At 34.8% G+C, this 21,735-nt stretch overlaps 2 protein-coding genes across 2 annotated transcripts in view; one reads left to right on the plus strand and one right to left on the minus strand.

Moving 5' to 3' along the window:
* Positions 1-16,624, plus strand: part of CHODL (chondrolectin) — a 24,502-nt gene extending 7,878 nt beyond the window's left edge. Inside the window, exons 2-7 of the mRNA XM_015814130.1 lie at positions 5,290-5,596; positions 6,355-6,512; positions 7,328-7,375; positions 7,746-7,832; positions 10,923-11,025; positions 16,014-16,624. Of these exons, the coding sequence (XP_015669616.1) occupies positions 5,290-5,596; positions 6,355-6,512; positions 7,328-7,375; positions 7,746-7,832; positions 10,923-11,025; positions 16,014-16,098 (788 nt within the window). The 3' untranslated portion in view covers positions 16,099-16,624. The remainder of the gene's footprint in view (positions 1-5,289; positions 5,597-6,354; positions 6,513-7,327; positions 7,376-7,745; positions 7,833-10,922; positions 11,026-16,013) is intronic.
* A 2,702-nt stretch (positions 16,625-19,326) lies between these two features.
* TMPRSS15 (transmembrane serine protease 15) overlaps positions 19,327-21,735 on the minus strand; it is a 56,376-nt gene continuing 53,967 nt past the window's right edge. Inside the window, exons 23-24 of the mRNA XM_029283770.1 lie at positions 21,043-21,182; positions 19,327-19,485 (exon numbers count right to left, since the gene is read on the minus strand). Of these exons, the coding sequence (XP_029139603.1) occupies positions 19,327-19,485; positions 21,043-21,182 (299 nt within the window). The remainder of the gene's footprint in view (positions 19,486-21,042; positions 21,183-21,735) is intronic.

Here is a 21,735-nt window from a genome sequence, read left to right on the forward strand (position 1 = left end):
GACTGGGCCAAAGCTGAAAGGATGCTGAGCTGTGGATGCATCTGGTGGTGAAAGGAAAGTCCGATGTTGTAAAGATCTTTTCTTCATAGGGACCTGGAATGTAAGATCCATGAATCAAGGCAAGCTGGATGTGGTCAAACAAGAGATGACAAGACTGAACATCGACATCTTAGGAATCAGCGAACTAAAATACACAGGAATGGGTGAATTTAATTCAGAGGACCATCAGGTATACTACTGCAGGCAAGAATCCCTCAGAAGAAATGGAGTAGCCTTCATAGTCAATAAAAGAGTAGGAAAAGCAATACTGGGATACAATCCCCCGAATGACAGGATGATCTCAGTTCGAATCCAAGGCAAACCATTCAATATCACAGTAGTCCAAGTCTATGCCCCAACCACTGGTGCTGAAGAGGATGAAATTGACCGGTTCTATGAAGCCCTACAGCACCTTATAGAATCAACACCAAAAAATGATGTCCTTATCATCATGGGGGATTGGAATGCTAAAGTAGGAAGCCAAAAGATAATCGGAATAACAGGCAAGTTTGGCCTTGGAATACAAAATGAAGCAGGGCACAGGCTGATAGAATTTTGTCAAGAAAATATGATGGTCATAGCATCGTAGCACTCTTTTTCAACAACCCAAGAGATGGCTCTACACATGGACATCACCAGACGGTCAACACAGAAATCAGATTGACTATGTGTTCTGCAGCCAAAGATGGAGAAGCTCTATACAGTCAGTAAAAACAAGACCAGGAGCTGACTGTGGCTCAGATCATGAGCTTCTCGTTGCAAAATTTAGGCTTAAATTGAAGAAAGTAGGAAAAAACACTAGGCCACTCAGGTATGAACTAAATCATATCCCTGATGAATATACAGTAGAGGTGACAAATAGATTTAAGGAATTAGATCTGATAGACAGAGTGCCTGACGAACTATGGATGGAGGTTCGCAACATTGTACAAGAGGTAGCAACTAAAACCATCCCAAAGAAAAAGAAATGCAAGAAAGCAAAATGGCTGTCTGAGGAAGTTTCGCAAATAGCTGAGGAAAGAAGGGAAGTGAAAGGCAAGGAAGAAAGAGAAAGATACACCCAATTGAATGCAGAATTCCAAAGAATAGCTAGAAGAGATAAGAATGCCCACTTAAATGAACAGTGCAAAGAAATAGAAGAAAACAATAGAATAGGGAGAACCAGATACCTCTTCAAGAAAATTGGAGATATGAAGGGAACGTTTCATGCAAAAATGGGCATGATAAAGGACCAAAATGGCAGGGACCTAACAGAGGCAGAAGAGATTAAAAAGAAGTGGCAAAATTACACAGAAGAACTATACAAGAACAAGCTTAACGTCCCTGATAACCACGATGGGATGGTTACTGACCTTAGCCAGACATCCTAGAATGTAAAGTGAAATGGGCCTTAGGAAAGCTGAGCAACAACAAAGCTAGTGGAGGTGACAGTATTCCAGCTGAGCTATTCAAAATCTTAAAAGACGATGCAGTAAAAGTGTTACACTCAATTTGCCAGCAAATTTGGAAAACTCAACAGTGGCCACAGGATTGGAAAAGGTCAGTTTACATTCCAATTCCAAAGAAAGGCAATGTGACCTATATTTCTGGTCCCATAGCATAGCATGCCATCCTATTTGTAGGTCATGACCTTCCAAACATAGGGAGATCTTTTTGAAGGTTTGCCTGCACTATGGAATAAATTGCTGGCCCCTCCATCCTAATTGTCCTTTAAGAAAGATAAGAGATCATTATTTTTTAATAAATATTTAATATGTCTAGCCAGTGGTGGGATTCAGCCAGTTTGCACCAATTTGGCAGAACCGGTAGCTAATTTTTTGTTGCCCAGGCCCAGAATGGACTTCCGGAAGCGGCATACACACAGACAACCGGTTGTTCACATATTTGAATCTCACCACTGTGTCTAGCTTAGAATTATATTTTAATCTTTAATTAATGTAATTAATTAGACGGCTCTTCTATTATTGCTGAACACTGTTCAGAATTATAAGGTATCAGTAACTGTGGATTGTTTTGTGACTAGTGACTAGTTTTGTGGATTGTATTTATGAGAACCTGACATAAAATAATTTCTGAGCAGAAAGATTAGTTGAATGTTAAATCAGGAAAATTTGCTTTGCCAGCAAAAAAGTGTTTAAATTATATACGTCTCTGTTCCTAATGATGCAGAGTACAGTTATGAAATTATACTCCTGCAGCTGCATTTGAAGCGTCATAATATAATGTGATTCTATTTCTAACTAAGTTACACTGACAATACAAAGGAGAACACTGCAGTAAAACATTTGTGCTTAATTTAATTAATCAACAGATTAACGTTCTTACAAAATGGTAAGGTAGGATGATTGATAATCATATGATAGGTTATAGATGGAGCCATTCTTTGCTGTGATTCCAGAAGACCTAATTTAAGTGATAAAACAATATGCCAAAGACCATATTAGAGGAACAGATATATTACAAACTAAATAAACTATTGCGAATGAAAACAGGAGACATGAGAAATAGTTTAACAGAAAATAGACATTATCCTGTGAACCACCCACATTTGTCTTTAAGATGAGTGGCCATACAAATATTTTAAATAAATATCCCTTTTTATCCATGCAATAATCTTTTATCCTTATTTTTTCTTATTCTCTATAAACAATTGAATGGCAGGAATCTTATGATGACTTATATGCTTTGTTAGTTACTTCCAACTTTAGTGTGAGAAAATTACTATCCATACAAAATTAATATGCCATACTCTTACTATGCCATACAAACTTTTTGTGGAAAGCAGACACATGAAATATTATTCTGAACTGGTTCCCGTATCTCCAATTTTCTATAAACTTATATAAATGCACAAAGATTGGAAATAATTCCGAATGCAATAAAATATAAAAGTAAAAATTCGTAACATCTGTAATTGGTGGCAATCTCAGTTTTGCTATGTTAATCAACACCTGTAGTAGAACTGAGAAGCATTTGTATTTATTCAAGCAAAAATGAATGGAATCAAGTCTTCATTAGTTCTGATTCATCTGGAGTTTCGTAATGAAATTTCTATTTTGGAGAATGTAACCTCAGGGTCAACAATATACTATCTCTGAATATTGAAATATTCTGTCATTTCTTCCTGAATGTTGCAGTTGTTGACATGAGATCAGTTGTTGTTTGTTTGTTTGTTTATTTTTCTACAGAGACTGATCTGCTTGTTCTCTGGAAAGGCAAAAATACATTGTTCATTAGCTAGCATATATTACGTTACAGGTTGAGAAGGTATTGAACAAGTTTAAAATATGTAGAATTAATTATTTTCATAGTGAATTAAATACATTTTTAAACTAAATTAGTAAAATAGCTTAAATGGGTCTTTTTCAGGTTCATTATGTTTCTTATTACTCTTCAGTTTAATAGATTTTAATTAGCTTTTAAGTCTACATTTTAGTCTACATTTCCTTTTCAACTTCATCTTATTTGCTGAAGAAGAAATTAGAACTTAATCTTATTTTATGTCAATATCCTACTCTGATTCTGATTTCCAGGATATTTCCAAGACTAATTGCTGAAGTTCTTCCAGTGAGATTTTTCCTGGAAGTCTTCTGGACTTTGCTCCCTGCTTGGATTTCAGTATAGTTGTACAACATGAATCCCATTTCTATCATCAAGTCTGATCTTCAGGTATTTTCTAAGATGTTGGTATGAGATACAAAGTTTTGGTCCTTCATCAGATCTTATTTCTTCACTGCTCAGTCATTACCTCTTATTTTCCTCCAACTGTTGCCAGCTTGCTTCAGCATAATGGCCTCTCTTATGCTACTGGCTACTGAGGACTCCACAACGTAGTAGTTCCATAAGCAATTAGTCTCTGACCCTATCTAGTGAAATTATAACTTCATTGAGAGGTTATGCAAAGAAAAGAAATGAAATGCTTTTTTAATAGAACATTTGATATTGTGTATAATCAGGGCTTTTTTTTGTCATAGAACGCCCAGAACGGAGTTCCGGCACCTTTTTTGGATAGGCAAGGCAGGTTGTATGATGTGTGTGAGTTCTGGCACTTTTTTTTTTTTTTTTTTACAAATAAAGCACTGTGTGTAATCATTTGTATTTGACATAAATTGCAATAAGAGAAAAGAGAAACATGCATCGCAAACCAGATACATGTGTATATTAGGCAGGAATAGATTATTTAATTTCCCTGGGCCTTGTATTGATTCGGTACCAGAGACCATTGGATCTTTAAGAAACCATTGTTCTTTAATTTTGCCTCATTATTCATACCAGACTTTGATAGAGAAATGTATCTTAAGGTAGATAATTTTTAAGAGATAAAAGTTGTCCCCAATTAACCAAGTGCTCCAGACATTTACGCTTATGTGTGGGAACAATTAGAAAATGGGTTATTGCTCATCACTGTGCATTCTCATAGCTAGAATAAATTTTCAATTTTGCATATTTAACAATTTTATATAATTTATTAAATATCCACAAGCAAAAAAATAAACATAACCATGTTTTTCCAGGAGATAGATGGTGCTGTATCCCTTCCCCTCTGTTGAGAGAGAAATAAAGCCTTTTGAATGTCAAGTAATGACATGTATTGCATTCAGTGGTGGAGCAAGTATATTGAGTGGTTCAAACCCCATATTTAATTTGAATAGTTTTGATAGAAAAATTATGAAAGAAAGCATAAGTCATGTTTTCGGCTACATTATAATCTAACCCATATTCAGATTGTAAAAATGAATAAGCTGAAACATTTCAGGAAAGCCGCCTCCTGGAAATAAAACACCTTTTCATGTATGTTGTTTCAAGAACTTGTCATGACTACAAGGGGAATAGATAACAGCTTTCCAACACAGCCCATAATGGGCAATAATACAGTAAGGAATGAAACTATAACATGCCAACAACTTACTAGCTTTTTCAGTGGACTCCCAATACTTTATTTTTCATGTACTCAGAGAGAAGCAAGTGGACCCATGTTTTTTTTTTCTTCTTTGGCCTTCTTCATGTCATATAGGTTGGGGTGAAATAAGTGTTTCCAAATGGATAATCCCAAATGTACCAAGCAAAGTACATTATGTACATATTGTTTCTTGCCTTTAAAAAATTTAATTTTAGCAATAAAGAGAAAGGAAGCAGGGGAAGCAATATTGTCTGAACATGAATGACTTATAATATAATAAAAGATGTAGCTGAAATCTATGGATATTAATAAAAATTATATAGTGTTATTTTGTGGGGGGTTTTTTTTAGGTCAAAAGATATGCTATGGTGACTCAGCACATCCCTGCTACAAGATTGCCTATTTTCAAGACATGTCTCGGCGTGTGGGTTTTCAAGAGGCTCGCCAAGCTTGTGAAATGGGAGGTGGAGTACTTCTCAGTCTTGAAAGTGAAACAGAACAGAAACTGATAGAAAGTATGCTGCAGAATCTCACAAAATCAGGTCCTGGGATTTCTGATGGAGACTTCTGGATTGGTCTATGGAGACAGGGACAAACTACGTCTAGTGCCTGCCCTGATCTTTACAAATGGACAGATGGAAGCAGTTCTCTCTTCAGGTAAAAGCTCTTAATATTTTACCCCCAAACTTCTAGAAATAGAAGACTAAGACATATTCAGGTCCACGTTTCCAGTAGACAAGATATTCAGTATATGAGCTAAGAGCAATAAATCCCCCTCCAATTTGGGGATTGTGTTGAGATGTCACATATTTTCTCATTCTTCCATTATCTTGGTTTTATCAGATAGTTATGCATTTAATAGTCTATTTTTCTATTGCCTCCCCACATCAGCATGGATTTTTATCATTATCTATAGGCCTTGTACCATTCTTTTCCATTCTGCCTTGTTCATATAGAGTTCATTACAGTGTTATTGAGATGATAGGTAGTATCCTACCAAGAGTTGCCCATGAAATAGTGGATGTATTGGAATGTGATTTTTGGTCTCACTTCTTCCTGAATCTTGGACAACATATTTCTTTCCATATACTGCACTGTCATTCAATAATTTTTCCGAACATATTTTACAGAACATGTACTGTAGTTTTTCCTTCCATTATGGGTTTGAATGCCAACAATTTCCATTTAGGTTTTTTGTTTTATAAAACGTTAGTACAAATTCTGCAATAGATCTTTGCTGCAACTTATACTTATTTGGCATGGGAAAATCTAATGAAGGAGTTGCACAAAGCCCAACTTCTTAGCTAAGTTAGAAATGTGGGAAAACTGAGAGGAAGAAAAAAAAACCTATTTAATATAATAATAATAAAGATTCAAAAGTTATATTTTGCATTTGTTATATTTCTGCTTTATAGAAATTGGTATACTGATGAGCCTTCCTGTGGGAGTGAAGCTTGTGTTGTGATGTATCATCAGCCATCTGCAAATCCAGGTTTAGGAGGGCCTTATCTTTATCAATGGAATGACGACAGATGTAATATGAAGCACAATTTCATCTGCAAGTATAAGTCAGGTAGTGCTGATAAACCAGGTTCTTGATGCAATCTTTACTTTTGAATCACAGATAAATCAATAGTGGCACTTTCCTTGTAATCTGGATTCAGAACCAAGGGAGAAATCCCTGAATAGTATAGTTTTCTGTTAAATAATGTTACTGTCTTTGTGTTTGTCTTCTGCATTTTTCATACTGATGACATTTAAACTGCTAAATCATTTAGTGCAATAGCAATCTAATAGATTTTTACAGGTCTGATATTGAGCTATAGAAGCTCAGATAAGTTCACCTAAGTACTCTCATAACTTGGTCAGGCAATATGTTCAAAATAATAACCAAGTAAAATCAATGTGCTTCATAAATTATTTGTGTAAAAGAATGTTTTTAGTTTATGTCCCTATAACTCTGTTCTATTATATACAGTATAGTTCATATATACATCTTTCACTGTTTTTACTTTTGGATATTCTATGAAAATAGGACACATATATATTACAGGGTCTTTGAAATAAGAATGGGATAACAATAGAAAACATTTTTTTAACGTTCTGGATCTTGTTTTTTCCTAAATCTCATTCCATGAAATACAGTGCTGCACGTTCATGTTTCAATGAGTCTTCCACAATTTAGTGCCTCTTGAGGCTTGAAAATTACAGCAACAAGTCCAGTTCATCTGAAAAATGAACTGAGAGTATTCAATTTGCTTTTCCAAATGAAAGTAGACTAGGAAAGGTTAGTTATAAAGACTGAAAAAAGCTTATTAAAGTTATTTTTGATGTTATGTACAAAACAGTAAAAATAATATTTTTAATTGTTTCTTATTGATTTAACAGAAGATATCCTAGAAAAAAAATCAGGAGACAGAACAGATCCACATCATGGTAAGAACATTTTGGACAGAATTGCGGTGTTGAGAAATAAAATCTGAATTATTTTTTAAATCAAAATAGATTTAAAAAGCAGGCTAAATTGAAACATCTTAACTACCATTACAATTCAGAAAAATATCCAACTGTGTGTTTTATAGCATATAGCTACCCTTTAGAATATTGCAGTTTTTATAACTTTTATTCCAGATGTGATCCCAATGTAGTAAAGAAACCTATAGCCAGAATTTATCGCCCACACTTGCTTTTAAAAATGATTAGCTGTAGATTTTTTTAATCTTTTAAAAGTACAATTACAAAAGCAGATGTAAAGATATAGAAAACAAGTTTACTGTACTTCCCCCCCCCCAAATTGCTTTTTCAGAAGTTCAAGCAACAGTGCCAGCCGTGAAGCCTAATGATTCAAGCAAGTCAGAAGATGATTTTCCATTGGTCGTTACTGAAACTGGTGGTAATTGATACGTTTAGTTTTTAGATCACATTTCAAAAGGCTATTTCGAAAGACCAATTAGATGCATTTAGCATTTTAAAGGAAAAATGATATAAATTTGGATTCAACAGAAAGTAAATTGCAGCGAGATAAGGAATTTCAAGTATAATTTTTTGGAAATGCCAATTGAATATGAATGCAGGAGAAATGGACAGCAATAAAAACAAAATCCAATAAAATGTTGGCATGTGAACAAACTTGAAATTTGTATTTTTCCAATTAACATTTTTTTAATTCAATTTTTACAAATGGTAGCTCATTAAACAAACAAACAAACAAATAAATAAATAAATAATGAAGTGGCTCTATTAATTGCTGATTAATCACATGATAACTTTTATGCTTGGTACCATATGCTTGCATGGTGAATGTTTTGCCTCTCTAAGTCCTAGTCCTAGTGCATCTTCAGGATCAATAAGGAAGTAGCAAAATAAATAGTTGTGGCCAGGAAGGTCTTTACACAGCTCCAACTGGTATACCAGCTATATCCTTTTCTGGATAAGGAAGCACAGAGGATCATTCATGCCTTTGTTATCTCAGGCTTGACTGTTGTCAAGGGCTATACACAGGTCTGCCCTCAAAGGCTACTTGGAGCTTCAACTGGTCCACAATGCTATGGGCATGCCTTGGCATGCCTATGTTACACCACTGCTTTGAAAGCTGTACTAATTATCAGTAAGATTCAAGTGTGATTCAAGTTGCTGGTTATGACTTATAATGTTGTTCAGGTGGGGATAGCTCTAACCCTAGCTCCTGTGGTATGGGATGGGTTCAGATTTTTGACTGCTTGTCTTTAATATCTATGTGAAACTCCTGGGGGAGGTCATTCAATGGCATGATGTGCTGCATCATCAGTATGTCAATTACTATCAAGTTATACATCTATATTCTGGGTGATGTGCTGCAGCGCATGGATACCATGAAGCTTTAGGAAGAAACTGGCTCCAATTTAACCCTGGCAAGATAGAGTGGCTTTGGGTTTTTAGTCCCCCAGGTTCTGGTGATATATCATCTTTGACTCTAGATTGGGTGGCACAGAGTTGGCGCACAGTTTGAGGGTCTTTCTAGACTCACAGCTCCTGTTGAAAGAGGGGGCCTTTGCACAGATTTATCTTGTGTACTAATTGTATCCATTCTGGATTTGGAGGCCTTGCTCTGGATTGGAATTTTCATAATCCCTTCAATTAAAATTTGTCATCTATTAGGATACACGTTGTCATCTTTGTGATGGCATTTGCTATCTGGATTGAAGTTTCTATGATATTCATATGGCACCCACCCTGATGGCATTCCAGAAAGTCCTAATACCCTGGTTGTTCACCCAAGTCTTAGGGTATGGAAATCCTGTTGAATATGTTTAGGGTGTGAATGTTATTAGTGGTCTAACAATCTGTTCTTCTGTATTCCTTTTCTTTTTATAACTTTTATTATATTTTCTATTTCATTTGGCTTTATTGTATGTTGCCAGATTCATTTTGGATTTGGTTGGTGCCTAAATTGAATATATTGAATTGAATACATTAAATCTAGCTCTTTGTTCTTTAGTTGCTACATAATTGAGGTCAATTCTGGCTCATTTTCTAGTGAACTCTTCACCAGTCTGCGTTCCACCCATGTTAAAAAAGTTCAGTGAAGAAGAAATTTGCCTTATACTCTTATGTGCATATTGTTTAAGGAAATGATTATAGACCTCTTGCTTCCCCCCCCCCCCTGTTAGAAATATGGAAGCCTGAAAATGGTTTTTAGGTAGTTGTCAGCAATGATCTTTCCTTAAACTAAAGAGAGTAAAGTGATTATAAATTTTAAATGAAGTTATGATAATTAACATTGGGAAGACTTCTGCAGAATTGCATTCACGGTTTGCTATGCTCCATTACTATTGTCTACCATTTTTCTTGGCATTCTTACGACAGGCTTCCCAACCCCTTATGACTGATATGTAGAGGGATTCATTTAATTTGTAGAAAAATAGATAAAGAATCAAAATACAATTAAAAGGCTGGGATTAAAAATAACTATAATGAATGAATGCTATAGATAAGGGAGTCAGAAGGAAAAGGATTATTTGGAGCAGATGAAGATTATAAATCTAGCATATAAATATATTCATGAATAAGAAATAAGATATTTGGGAAACAAAGAGTCTTTCCAAATTTCTTAATGTACAGTGCATAGCATTTAAGGAACATTATTTATTAAACTGAATTCAAGTTGGCTCAGTTTGTAGCTATACATACTTAACAATCAAAACTATAAAGTTGGTTTCTACACTGTCTTTAAAATGTGTTCTCTGGCTGAAATGTTTAGATTAAAAATGTGACTTTGAATGTACATCAAAACAAATTTCATATAAACCATGGAATTCTGTTCAGGAAAAAAACATTGATTCATATGTTCTAAGACAGGTGTGTCTAACCTGTGGCCTGTGGCCTATAATGTGGCCCCAAAAGATTGTAAACCTTTAACATTATTATGTGTTTTATACACATTAAATATATTATATATTTTATATGTGGGCCAAGGCAATTTCTCTTCACCAGTGCAGTCTAGATAAACCAAAAGGTTTTAAGATATACTTTATTCAGATTTTTAGTTATATTTTTGTACAACCAAATGAGACATGGTGGTGCAGTGGTTAGAATGCAGTTTTGTAGGCTAACTCTGCTCACTGCCAGGAACTCAATCCTGATGGGCAGAAGGTTGATTCAGCCTTTCATCCTTTTGTGGTTAGTAAAATGAGGGCCCATATTGTTGGAAGCAATATGCTGACTCTGTAAATTGCTTAGAGAGTGTGTAAAGCATTATGAAGCGGTATATAAGTCTAAGTGCTTTTTTATTCTATTGGTGGATGAATTTCTAGAATAAGCAATGTTAAGATACATTTTGCAACTTTCTCTTGGTTGTATATTATAGGGGAATATCATTTTTGCCATTAGTGTTAGGAGGCTTTGAAGAAATTTCTGGATGAAAAGATTTAGTTACATATATATATATATATATATATATATATATATATATATAAAAGTATAATAATATTCTTTCTTTTTGTAGGTCTAATTCCTAATTTAATTTACGTTGTTATACCAACCATACCACTGTTGTTGTTGATATTAGTGGCTTTTGGGACTTGCTGTTTCCAGATGATTCATAAAAGGTAATTCAGTGTTTTATCAAACATGATAATTTGTATCTGTGATTTATGTTCTTTGGAATATATGTGTACATCAGCCACTTACTCCTATTCAAGTCCAGTCTACATAACATACAAGACTATTCATCCTGAATGACATCCATCATATTGCATAGTGCATGTTCTGTGAAAGAATGTATTTAAAAATGTAGCCACCTACTCAAAGATAAAATATGCAGTGTATATAGAGGGAGCAAGTTGTGGCCCTGTCATAGATCAAATAGTATTGTTAAACCAATATAGGTAAGCTGTTTGCTTCTGTATAACTTCATTAGAGAGTTAACATTTCAGGCTAATATCAAAATTAAGATATAAGCTTTGCAATATGAACAATAATATGCTCTATTATATATTCTGCTTTAAGCAAAAGCAGTTATGCTTAATAGTACTTGCTGCTTTGAAAATATTCAAAGAAACCATTTTGCAAAGATGGATCAGTTCATTTTCCACCCCCCTCTTGGAATATTATAGTCATTGTTCATTTTGTATTGTGAAGTGGGAATGCTGTTACAGAAGAAAGAGTTGAACAATGCTCCCAGTGTGGATCTTTCTAGCTACTTATTTTCATAATATTTAATCTTACTTTATTGTAGTATTTCCCAGTTTTCGTGGCAGTGCAGGACCTGTCAAATATACTGTAAGTGGCTGGATCCTAAAACAAACAATAAAAAGGCCATCTACTCAGTCCAAAAATCTCACCAGATATCTTGTTAGAACTTCCTTCCACAATCTTCTGGGGTATTTATAATCATTTTGCAAACTGTTCCCCAAAACAACAATGATGGTCAGGAAGGATGCATGTAAATAACTATATGGTAATGATGATATTTGATTTCCAACAAGGCAACAGGCTTACTCTCTGCCAGGGGTGTATGATGTACAATCAGAAACTAGGATAAGAAACACAGGAGGACTAATGAAATGTTATAAGGCAGGGGTAGGCAACCTTGGCTCTTTTATGACTCGTGGACTTCAACTCCCAGAATTCCTGAGCCAACCAGTCATAAAAGAGCCAAGGTTGCCTACCCCTGTTGTAAGGGGAAGGAGTTGATACAAAGTTGCAATAAAAATTGTTGGTTTTATTTCCTCCAGAAAATGCAGCAAAGAATTTTCTCTTGCTTCCCAAATGTGTGATGTGTTAGTGAGGAATTTTGGAAGTTAAATCCAATATTTAGAAAGAGTAGCTTAGCAAAACTGAAAAAAAGATTTGGTTATAACGAGGAAATCTATATCAGACATGCAAATATTAACCCATAATATTAAGAACCAAGCATTTCTCCTGTGCTTTATGGCAAACCATTCATGCTTAGAGGCTTTCCCTTTCTTTCTTCTAGGGAAGCAAGGAGAAACTGCTTCAGTGATTCATCTCCATTATCATCTGAATCCCTTACAGAACATTTAGATTCTAACTTGGTACATTGCTCAGTTTCTAAGGTCATCTTTTGATTCTATTTTGAAAGCAGAATTAAAAACATTAATTACTTTGAGCTTTGACAGTCTTGAAATTACGATAAACCATATAAACTCATGGGAAGTTAGCAGTGTTCCTACTGAACAAATAGTTTGGGGAATATGTTTTTGTCACATTTGTTCAGAGAAAACCCTTTAAAATCAGCAGCAACATTAATAAATTTATTTGGCTTCCTTCCATGCTGCTGTAATATTTAAAACAACCAGTTTGAATGTCTTTTCAGAAGAAAAATGGGAAGCAAATCAAATGAATCATCATCACCATCATCACCATCATCCAAAAGGCAAATGATTGCAGCCTATCACAAATTTGCCACTGAGTTGCAATTGTTAATGTGAAAGAAGTAAAAGTTTTAAATATACAAAGAATAATAAATATTATTTTCCATCTTGCCCTTCTTTGGGGAACACAGTCAATGGCACATCATTCAAAACGCAGCCCTCACTGTCAAAAAGCTTGCAATTTTTGTTCAGAGGTTGGCATTAAAAGAGTAATTTAATTCAATATGGAGTAGAGTAGAGTAGTGTAGAGTAGTGTAGTGTAGTGTAGTGTAGAGTAGAGTAGAGTAGAGTAGAGTAGAGTAGAGTAGAGTAGAGTAGAGTAGAGTAGAGTAGAGTTGGAAGGGATCTTGGAGGTTTTCTAGTCCAGCCCCCTGCTCAAGCAGGAGAACCTATACCATCTCAAACAAATGACTGTCTAACCTCTTCTTAAAAATCTCCAGTGATGGAGTGGCCACAATTTCTGAAGGCAAGCTATTCCACTGGTTAATTATCCTCACTTCCGGAAGTTTCTCCTTAATTCCAGGTTGCTTCTCTCTTTGATCAGTTTCCAACCATTGTTTCTTGTCCTGCCCTCTGGTGCTTTGGTGAATAATGTGACCCCCTCTTCTTGGTGTCAGCCTCTCAAATACTGGAATACTGCTATCATGTCTTCCCTATTTCTTCTTTTCTTTAGACTAGCCAAACCCAAGTCCTGCAGCCGTTCTTCACATGTTTTAGTTTCCAGGCCTTTGATCATCTTAGTTGCTCTTCTCTGAATTTTTTCCAAACTCTCAACAACTTTTTTGTGATATGGTTGCCAAAATTGGCTGCAGTATTCCAGGTGTGGTCTTTTATAAAGTGGTATTAATACTTCACGTGATCTTGATTCTATGCCTCTGTTTATACAACCCAGGATTGTATTAGCTTTTTTGGCGGCTGCTGCACACTGCTGGCTCATAGTCAAGTGATCGTCCACTAGGACTCCAAGGTCCCTTTCATAGTTGCTGTTTTTAAGCCAGGTCTCACCTAATCTGTACTTGTACCTTTGATTTTTCCTGCCTAAATGTAAAACTTTGCTTTTCTCCACATTGAAACTCATTTTGTTGGATAGGGCCCATTGTTCAAGTTTGTCAAGATCTTTTTGGATCTTAAATTTGTCTTCTGGGGTGTTGGCTACTCCTGCCAGTTTAGTGTCATCTGCAAATTTGATGAGTTCCCCTTGAATTTCCTCATCTAAGTCATTGATGAAGATATTGAAGAGTACTGGGCCTAAAACGGAAGCTTGTGGTATCCCACTGCTTACTTCTCTCCATGTGGATGTGGTGCCACTGAGGGCTATTTGTTGAGTACGGTTTGCCAGCCAACTACAGATCCATTTGCTGGGGATGTTGTCTATTCCACCTTTTTCTAGTTTACCAAGGAGTAGGTTGTGGTCTACTTTATCAAATGCCTTACTGAAATCTAAGTATACTACATCCACAGTATTTCGCTGGTCTACTAGTTTAGTCACTTTATCAAAGAATGAAATAAGATTGGTTTGGCATGATCTGTTTTTAACAAACCCATGCTGGCTACTAGTTATAACTTTGTTTGCTCCTAGTTTGTTCGCAGATCTGTTTTTTGATTATGTTTTCTAGGATCCTCCCAGGTATTGATGTTAAACTGATTGGTCTGTAGTTTCCTGGGTCCGTGTTTTTTCCCTTTCTTGAAGATGGGAACCACATCAGCCCTTTTCCAATCCTCAGGTATTTCCCCAGTGCTCCAGGATTTTTGAAAGATATGGTGCAATGTTTCTGAGATAACATCTGCCAGCTCCTTCAGAAGTCTGGGATGTAGTCTGTCGGGTCCCGGTGATTTATATTCGTCAAGGTCTGATAGGTGTTCTCTTACCATTTTCCTGCTTATTTTAATTTTGTTTCTAGTTTGTCTTTTACAATGGGGTTTTGGGGTATGTTGTGGTGTAGTTTCTTTTTGTGTGAAGACTGATGCAAAGAATGAGTTAAGCAGCTCTGTTTGTCTGTTATTTCCTTGCCATCCTCTCTCTTTAGTGGACCTACAGTTTCCTTAACTTTTTTCTTGTTAATATGTTGGAAGAAACTTTTTTAAAATTATCCTTGATTTCTGTTGCAAGTCTTTGTTCATTCTGAGCCTTTGCTTTCCTGACTTCATCTTTGCATGTTCTGGCTGTCTGCTGATAATTGGCCATAGTTATGTGCCCCTCTTTCTGTGTTTTGTATTTGTCCTTTTTTTCTTTCAGTTTGTCAGAGAGATCTTTCTGCAGCCATGATGGTTTCTTCTTGAATTTCTTGTTTTTCTTTTTCAGTGGTATTGTGATGATTTGAGCTTTTATGATCACATTTTTCAAAGTTTCCCACGCTTCTTGAGTTGTTTTCTCCTTTAGGATTTTCATCCATGGGATCTTTCCTAGGTTCTCTCTGAGTTTGTTAAAATTGGCTCTTTTGAAGTTTAAGACACTGGTTGGATTGTTTAATATTGCTAGTGTTTGCATTATATTAAATTCCAGTATGATGTGGTCATTTCACCCAAGGTTCTGGCAACTTCAACTCCTTCTATCGCTTCTTCTCTATTAGTAAGAATTAAGTCCAGTATAGCTTTACATCTAGTTCCCTCCTTCACCTTTTGGATGACAAAGTTGTCAGCTAGGTTGGTAGGAATCTGTTTGATCTCCCACTTGTTGCAGAGTTTGTCTCCCAGTTGATATCTGGATAGTTGAAGTCTCCCATTACTACTGTGGTATGCTTCCTACATACATTTATTAACTGGCTGACAAAGAGTTCATCTATTTCTTCTGATTGGTTGGGTGGCTTGTAATATACACCCGTGGCAATGTCACTTTTTTTCTCTTTTATATTGACCCTTATACATTGTTTTATGCTTTAATTATATTAATGCAGAAGTTATTTATAAAAACTCAGTTGGCACTAAGTTGGTATGCTAATTGGTACAGGTCTTGAGTATTAAATATTGCATAGGACTTATAGGCTGCTTGGCTTCCTTCCTTAAGTCTAAGATCAGTTTTCAGTTACATGTATATAGTGCTTTTGAACCAGGGTAAATGAAACAATATACCTAATACAAACATTCAGGTATTTTTACAATTTATTCTTTACCACCCTCCCTTATTGCAGAGTTCCTAGTTGAATATGTGAAATTATGTGCACCAAATGTATAGCCATGCATTTCTGTTTTTAATTTTCCAGTAAAGGAAGAACAAAAACCAGTCCTGATCAGTCAACACTGTGGATTTCTAAGAACCCAAGAAAGGACAGTAACCTGGAAGTATAGAGAACTGGCTGAAAATAAAGAGGAATGATACTTTTCAGGATCTCTTAAATTTGTCTTGTCAAACATTAGTTCGGAATGGCTTGAAATTGCAACTGATCAACAGAATGAAGTGGAAGCTTCCCCTTGAGGCAATTGCTTGGATTAATTTTTTTAATACATGGTGTTTGGTTTTTAATCCCATAGCAAACATAGCTGTCTAAAAGAAAGTAAGAATATGATTATTTTGCTAAGGAAAGTAATTTGGCTACAGCTACTAATGAGATGGACAGAACATTTTGAATTCATTCTATGTATATTTGTAGAACAAATATTTCTCATTTAACGTTTAACATTTATTGCTATTATTAATTACAATATATAGTATTGTATTATTTCTCACTAATGGATGGACTGTAATTCCAGCTAATATTAATTTACAATGTAATAAGATAATTTATCTTTGCATAAAAAAGCTACACTAGAACATGAGTTATTATAATCTCATATACGTAAAAATATTTATCAGTGTTATTCCTTTGAGTGATGAGATTTTTTTTAAGGCAAAGAAAATGATGCACAGTACTTGATTATTCTTTGCTATCATCTATTTTTGATAATGCTTGTCCAGTGTTAGCACAAATTATTCTACTCAGGTCATATTAATTAGTACAAAAATAGCAGAATTAGTACATTCAATTCAATTCAATTCCCTGAAAACAAATTGAAATAAAAAGTAGCTTTTCCTATGTATGCTTTACTGTTGGAACAAGCAATGGCAGAAATGTATGATTGACAACTTATTCCATACTGGTATCTTGTTCTGTTTTTGTTGTTCTTTTGTCTATAAAATCCTAGGAAAGAGAAGTCACCATGATGCCACTTAGAAATGCTATCTCTTAATCATTTAAGAATTATGAAATGTAAAGACTGTCATGAAGTTTTCCTTCCTTCCTTCCTTCCTTCCTTCCTTCCTTCCTTCCTTCCTTCCTTCCTTCCTTCCTTCCTTCCTTCCTTCCTTCTTTCCTTCGTAAACCCACCCATATTCCTGGTCCCTGAATGACAGAAATTGATACCACTTCTATATAGTATTACCTTTTGCATACTTGAATATATAAAGAAATTGTGTGCAGGTTTTTTTTTAATAATTTCAAGATAAGAAAATAATGAAAGTAGAATTAAAAGAGTTGAATATCTATCTTATAATATTTCCTTTCACACAAAGAATAGCTTCCAAATATTTCCTGCAGCCAGCTAAGATTCTTTTTTATTCTTTTGGAAATTTTGTTTGTATAGTCCAGATTTGAAGTCCTCAAAAATATTTGTGAAACTGCCTCAAAATTGCTCTGATCTACAAAACAGATCCTCAGTATGGCATTGTTTATATAACACACTCACTCACACACACACACACGCATACTCTATGAGTTTGTAAATAACTGCACACAATTCTATATTCAGAATCTGTAAACAACTGCATACAAATACTAAGCGTGCATTCAGAATTGCAAAAGATGCCATTTCCAACTTTGCATCATACAGAAGTTATATCAATTTGATCTAGCGTGCCTCACTTATGCATTCAGTGCTATTGAAAAATATTCCTTATCCTAATGATTCTGTTTAAATTAAAGACTTCCAGGAAATACCAGGGCTGTAGGATAGACTTGTAAGTAAAAAAGTATTCCCTTGCCCCACTTCTCCCCTCAAAAAATTAAAGACAATACCAAATTGCTTCCATACTGTTGCCAAGAAAATGACATAGAGATATCTATGACATCACCAAAAGCTGAGTCTGATGCTATTGTGCTCGTCATTTCCTAAAAATAAGAAAATCATACTGGGATTTTTCTGTCTCCTTGGGCAACATGGAAACATATGTTAACAGCAGAAGTACTTGTACATTAGCTGGAACTGTCACTAAAGCTTACATATTGGAGCCATTCTCATATCTCTGTTCCAGCATTCTGTGATTTGCAGATATAAATGACAAAATGCTTCTATTGAAAACAATGGTATTTTCAGATATATAAATTCAGTTTAGTGAGACCTGATGTGTGATAAATGCTTCATTTCCTGCAGTTTTCAAGAGAAAAATTGAGGACTGTTTTAAGAAACAAACTCTGAGAATTATGAGTTATAAACTGAGAGCTAATTGAGAGCATTAACCATGCAGAATGGTTAATGTGTCATAATCAAATGATTTATAATTTTATTACTATTGTATTAGTGACTATTGATACTATTTTATGTGTAAACTGAAAGTTTTCTCATTACATGGATAAGTTTAGCTGTTTCTGAATTTGCAATATTTCTTATCTGAGTTCAGTTTAATGTTATTTAAAATACAGAAATGTCTTGAACACATTTTGACAGTATGATTTAAAATAGGGAATGAAATAGGTACATACATGATTTCACAGAAATAGTATAAAAGCCTATCCATTGATTTCAATAGAAAGCTTTTTTATAGTTATGGGTTATTTTTCAAACATTCCATCTTATAGTAAGATGCAGTACTTGTTTGGTTATTCTATCAGGCAGTGCAGGAAAAAAAATCTAAAATTAATTAAATTGAGAATAGAAAGTTACTTACTTGGTTCAAATAATTTGACCCATAGTATTTTCTAGCTCATTTGACTAGACATGAGAGTTTCATAAATACTGCTAAACAGTACTGTATCCTGAATTTTTGCATAAACTATACATACACTTTGCATTGACTTCTTTCCTAATAAACTGAGTTAATAGGAATAATCAGGGAGGTGTATGACTGAGGTTTTCTGATTGGAACCTTAGTAATGACACATATACCGAAATATCATTACTGTTTGAAAAAAACAGTCATTTAAAAATCTTTTAAAGAAAAAAATATTTAAATGGATTGACAGCCTATCTGCAGTAGACTCTGTATAAGAATTTAATTCATGATGTCATCTGTCTTGGAAAATTATTAGAACTGCTCTTCTCAGTAAATTTAAAGGCACAGTTTTACTGAGGGTTGTACTTTTAACAAATCAGTATGTTATCTGAATTACCCTTGTCTTTTCTTATTCAAGCATTAAGAGAGTAGCTGGTAGAAAAATATTGCAACTTCTGGGTGAGTGTCAGTGAAACTTCAAAGACGTGTTCAGATCACTTCTAACACAAACTTGGCCATAATTTGAATGATGAATTTTTATCTGATTCTACCAAACTTTATTATATAGATGCTACAATCACAGTCTTTCTTTTTCAATCCTATATTTCTAGTTAATAATTAATGGTACGTTTTATCCAGTCTACAAATTTGAAAACGTTTGCATAAATTCCAGGTCGATTTGGAAGTGCACACTTGTAGCCAAAGGATGTTACACCAGCTAAAAACCACTTTTTGTTCTCTTGACACATCAGAGGTCCACCAGAATCTCCCTGAAATGAGAAAGAAAAATGAAAATATCGTTATTGTTGATAACACTATTACTATGATCTTAACTGTTTAATAAGATGACTGTCAGTTTTATATAATATTTCTGCAAGCTTCTCTATAAGTCATAAGTTTAAATGAAATGTACTGGGCCTGTGTAAAAGTTATGTCATGATGCTTATATAAGTATCAGAGAAAGAAATGCCTTTCATAAGGATCCTTTACCCAACCTGCTAACCACGGGCAGGAAATGTTGTAGTAATCACACGGAGAGAAATTTATCACCCTGAGCTTTCAATCATAATTTGTTGCTCTGTTCCAAAAATGATGTCTATTACTTGTGCCTATATGGACCTGGCCATGCTGTTTCTTTGCTGTTATGTCAACTCAATCTGCACAATTTATGCACTTCTGTTAATTGCTTACAAGAATGCTGGCATGGCCCATTCCCTCTGGTCAATACTTACTGCTCTCTGTAGCATTTTGGGGGGAGACATCTACATCTGAGGAGAAGAACACATCCACAGAAGCCTTAATCCCTTGGTGCTTTGTAAAATTAGCATTTTATAATGCTAATAATAGGGATTAAATAAGTGATTTTTTTTATAATTTCTGAAACGCTACTTATAGCTGATCAAGAACTAGTGAGCTATTGAATTTCAATAGTANCTCTCTGTAGCATTTTGGGGGGAGACATCTACATCTGAGGAGAAGAACACATCCACAGAAGCCTTAATCCCTTGGTGCTTTGTAAAATTAGCATTTTATAATGCTAATAATAGGGATTAAATAAGTGATTTTTTTTATAATTTCTGAAACGCTACTTATAGCTGATCAAGAACTAGTGAGCTATTGAATTTCAATAGTATACCAGGGTTTTTTGAACAGGTTCTTGGATGGACCAGTGAAATTTTGAATGAACCTTCATTCCTTCTCTACCTTTCTCCCTTGTTAAGTTGACAATAGTACTACTATTTTTTCCTTTTAGCCAAACTGATTAGAAAAAAGATAATATTTTTTCCTGCTGCCATATTTGGAGATATGCCATAAGGAAAAGACTTAAGCATAAGCAATTGAGGGGAAGAGAATCAAGGTAGCAGGACTCATGCAAAATGTCTACCAGTGAAAACTACACAATCTCAAAGACACACTTCTCCATGGAAAGGAAAGTGATGGCTTCCTTTTCAACATATGCAGAAAGTTTAAAGAACAGGGGAATCCATTAATAGGTAACTATTATCCAGACAGAACACCTGGCTAATAACTGCTAAGTTTGAATAATGGATTTGACCAGTACTTCACTTGTAATAATGATTCTTTTATTATTTCCTTGATGTTAATGTTCAGCGTACTTTCTTCAAACTAATTCAAAGTAACATACAGTGGTAAATGAAAACAGAACAGTAGCACTGATGTAATTATGATAAAAAACATCTCTCATAGTGCTACTTTTTATCTCATTGCTATCTATATAAAAGGTTTGCATTATAAAAAAGAACCAGAAAAAGTGATGACTAATTTATTGACTATACTATAACAATGCAAACACTGTTACCATTTACCTGGCAGGAATCAATTCCACCTTCGTCATATCCAGCACATATCATGTTTTCAGTAATATTGTACTCAGGCATCAGTTCCTTGCATTTCTGATGTGTTATAAGAGGGACTTCTGCTTCTTGCAATATACTTGAGATTGGATCTATTTGAAAACCAAAAGTATATGCTGTATATTGTTGTAACTGATAAAATGATAATATCACGTAAGTCAAATAATATACAGTATTTAGTCATTCCTATACTGTATGACTTACCTTCAGAGCAGGCCTATGCAAGGCCCATTGGGTTTTCATTGCCAAAAAGCTACATCTCATGGAAGCAATATGGCTCTCTTACCACTTCACCTTCCAGCTCAAGCTTCCATTTGCAAGAGATGGAAAAGGTTTCCATGCACTTCTCCAAGCAGCACTTCCAGGAACTGCCTGGAAGCATCAGATGGAGCTTCTATTCATGCACAGTACAATACAGTTGTAATACTGCAGAACACAATTCACTTCAGATGTAAACAAAATCCATAGTGGATTATAGGAGCAGATTAATGAAAGTTCACAGAATGGCACAGATAAGAAGCTCCTACAGAGTTTTCTGTCTTTCAACTTGTTCCAGCAACTGCTCCTCCCTCTCACTTATCTATTTTTGCTTTTCAAGATCAAAAAGTTATTAGTTCTAAAAAAAGTGCTTGATTAGGTGGTGTG

The sequence above is a fragment of the Protobothrops mucrosquamatus genome, unplaced genomic scaffold, assembly GCF_001527695.2.
Source record: "Protobothrops mucrosquamatus isolate PMUCROS unplaced genomic scaffold, P.Mucros_1.0 scaffold223, whole genome shotgun sequence".
Taxonomy (NCBI): Eukaryota; Metazoa; Chordata; class Lepidosauria; order Squamata; family Viperidae; genus Protobothrops; species Protobothrops mucrosquamatus.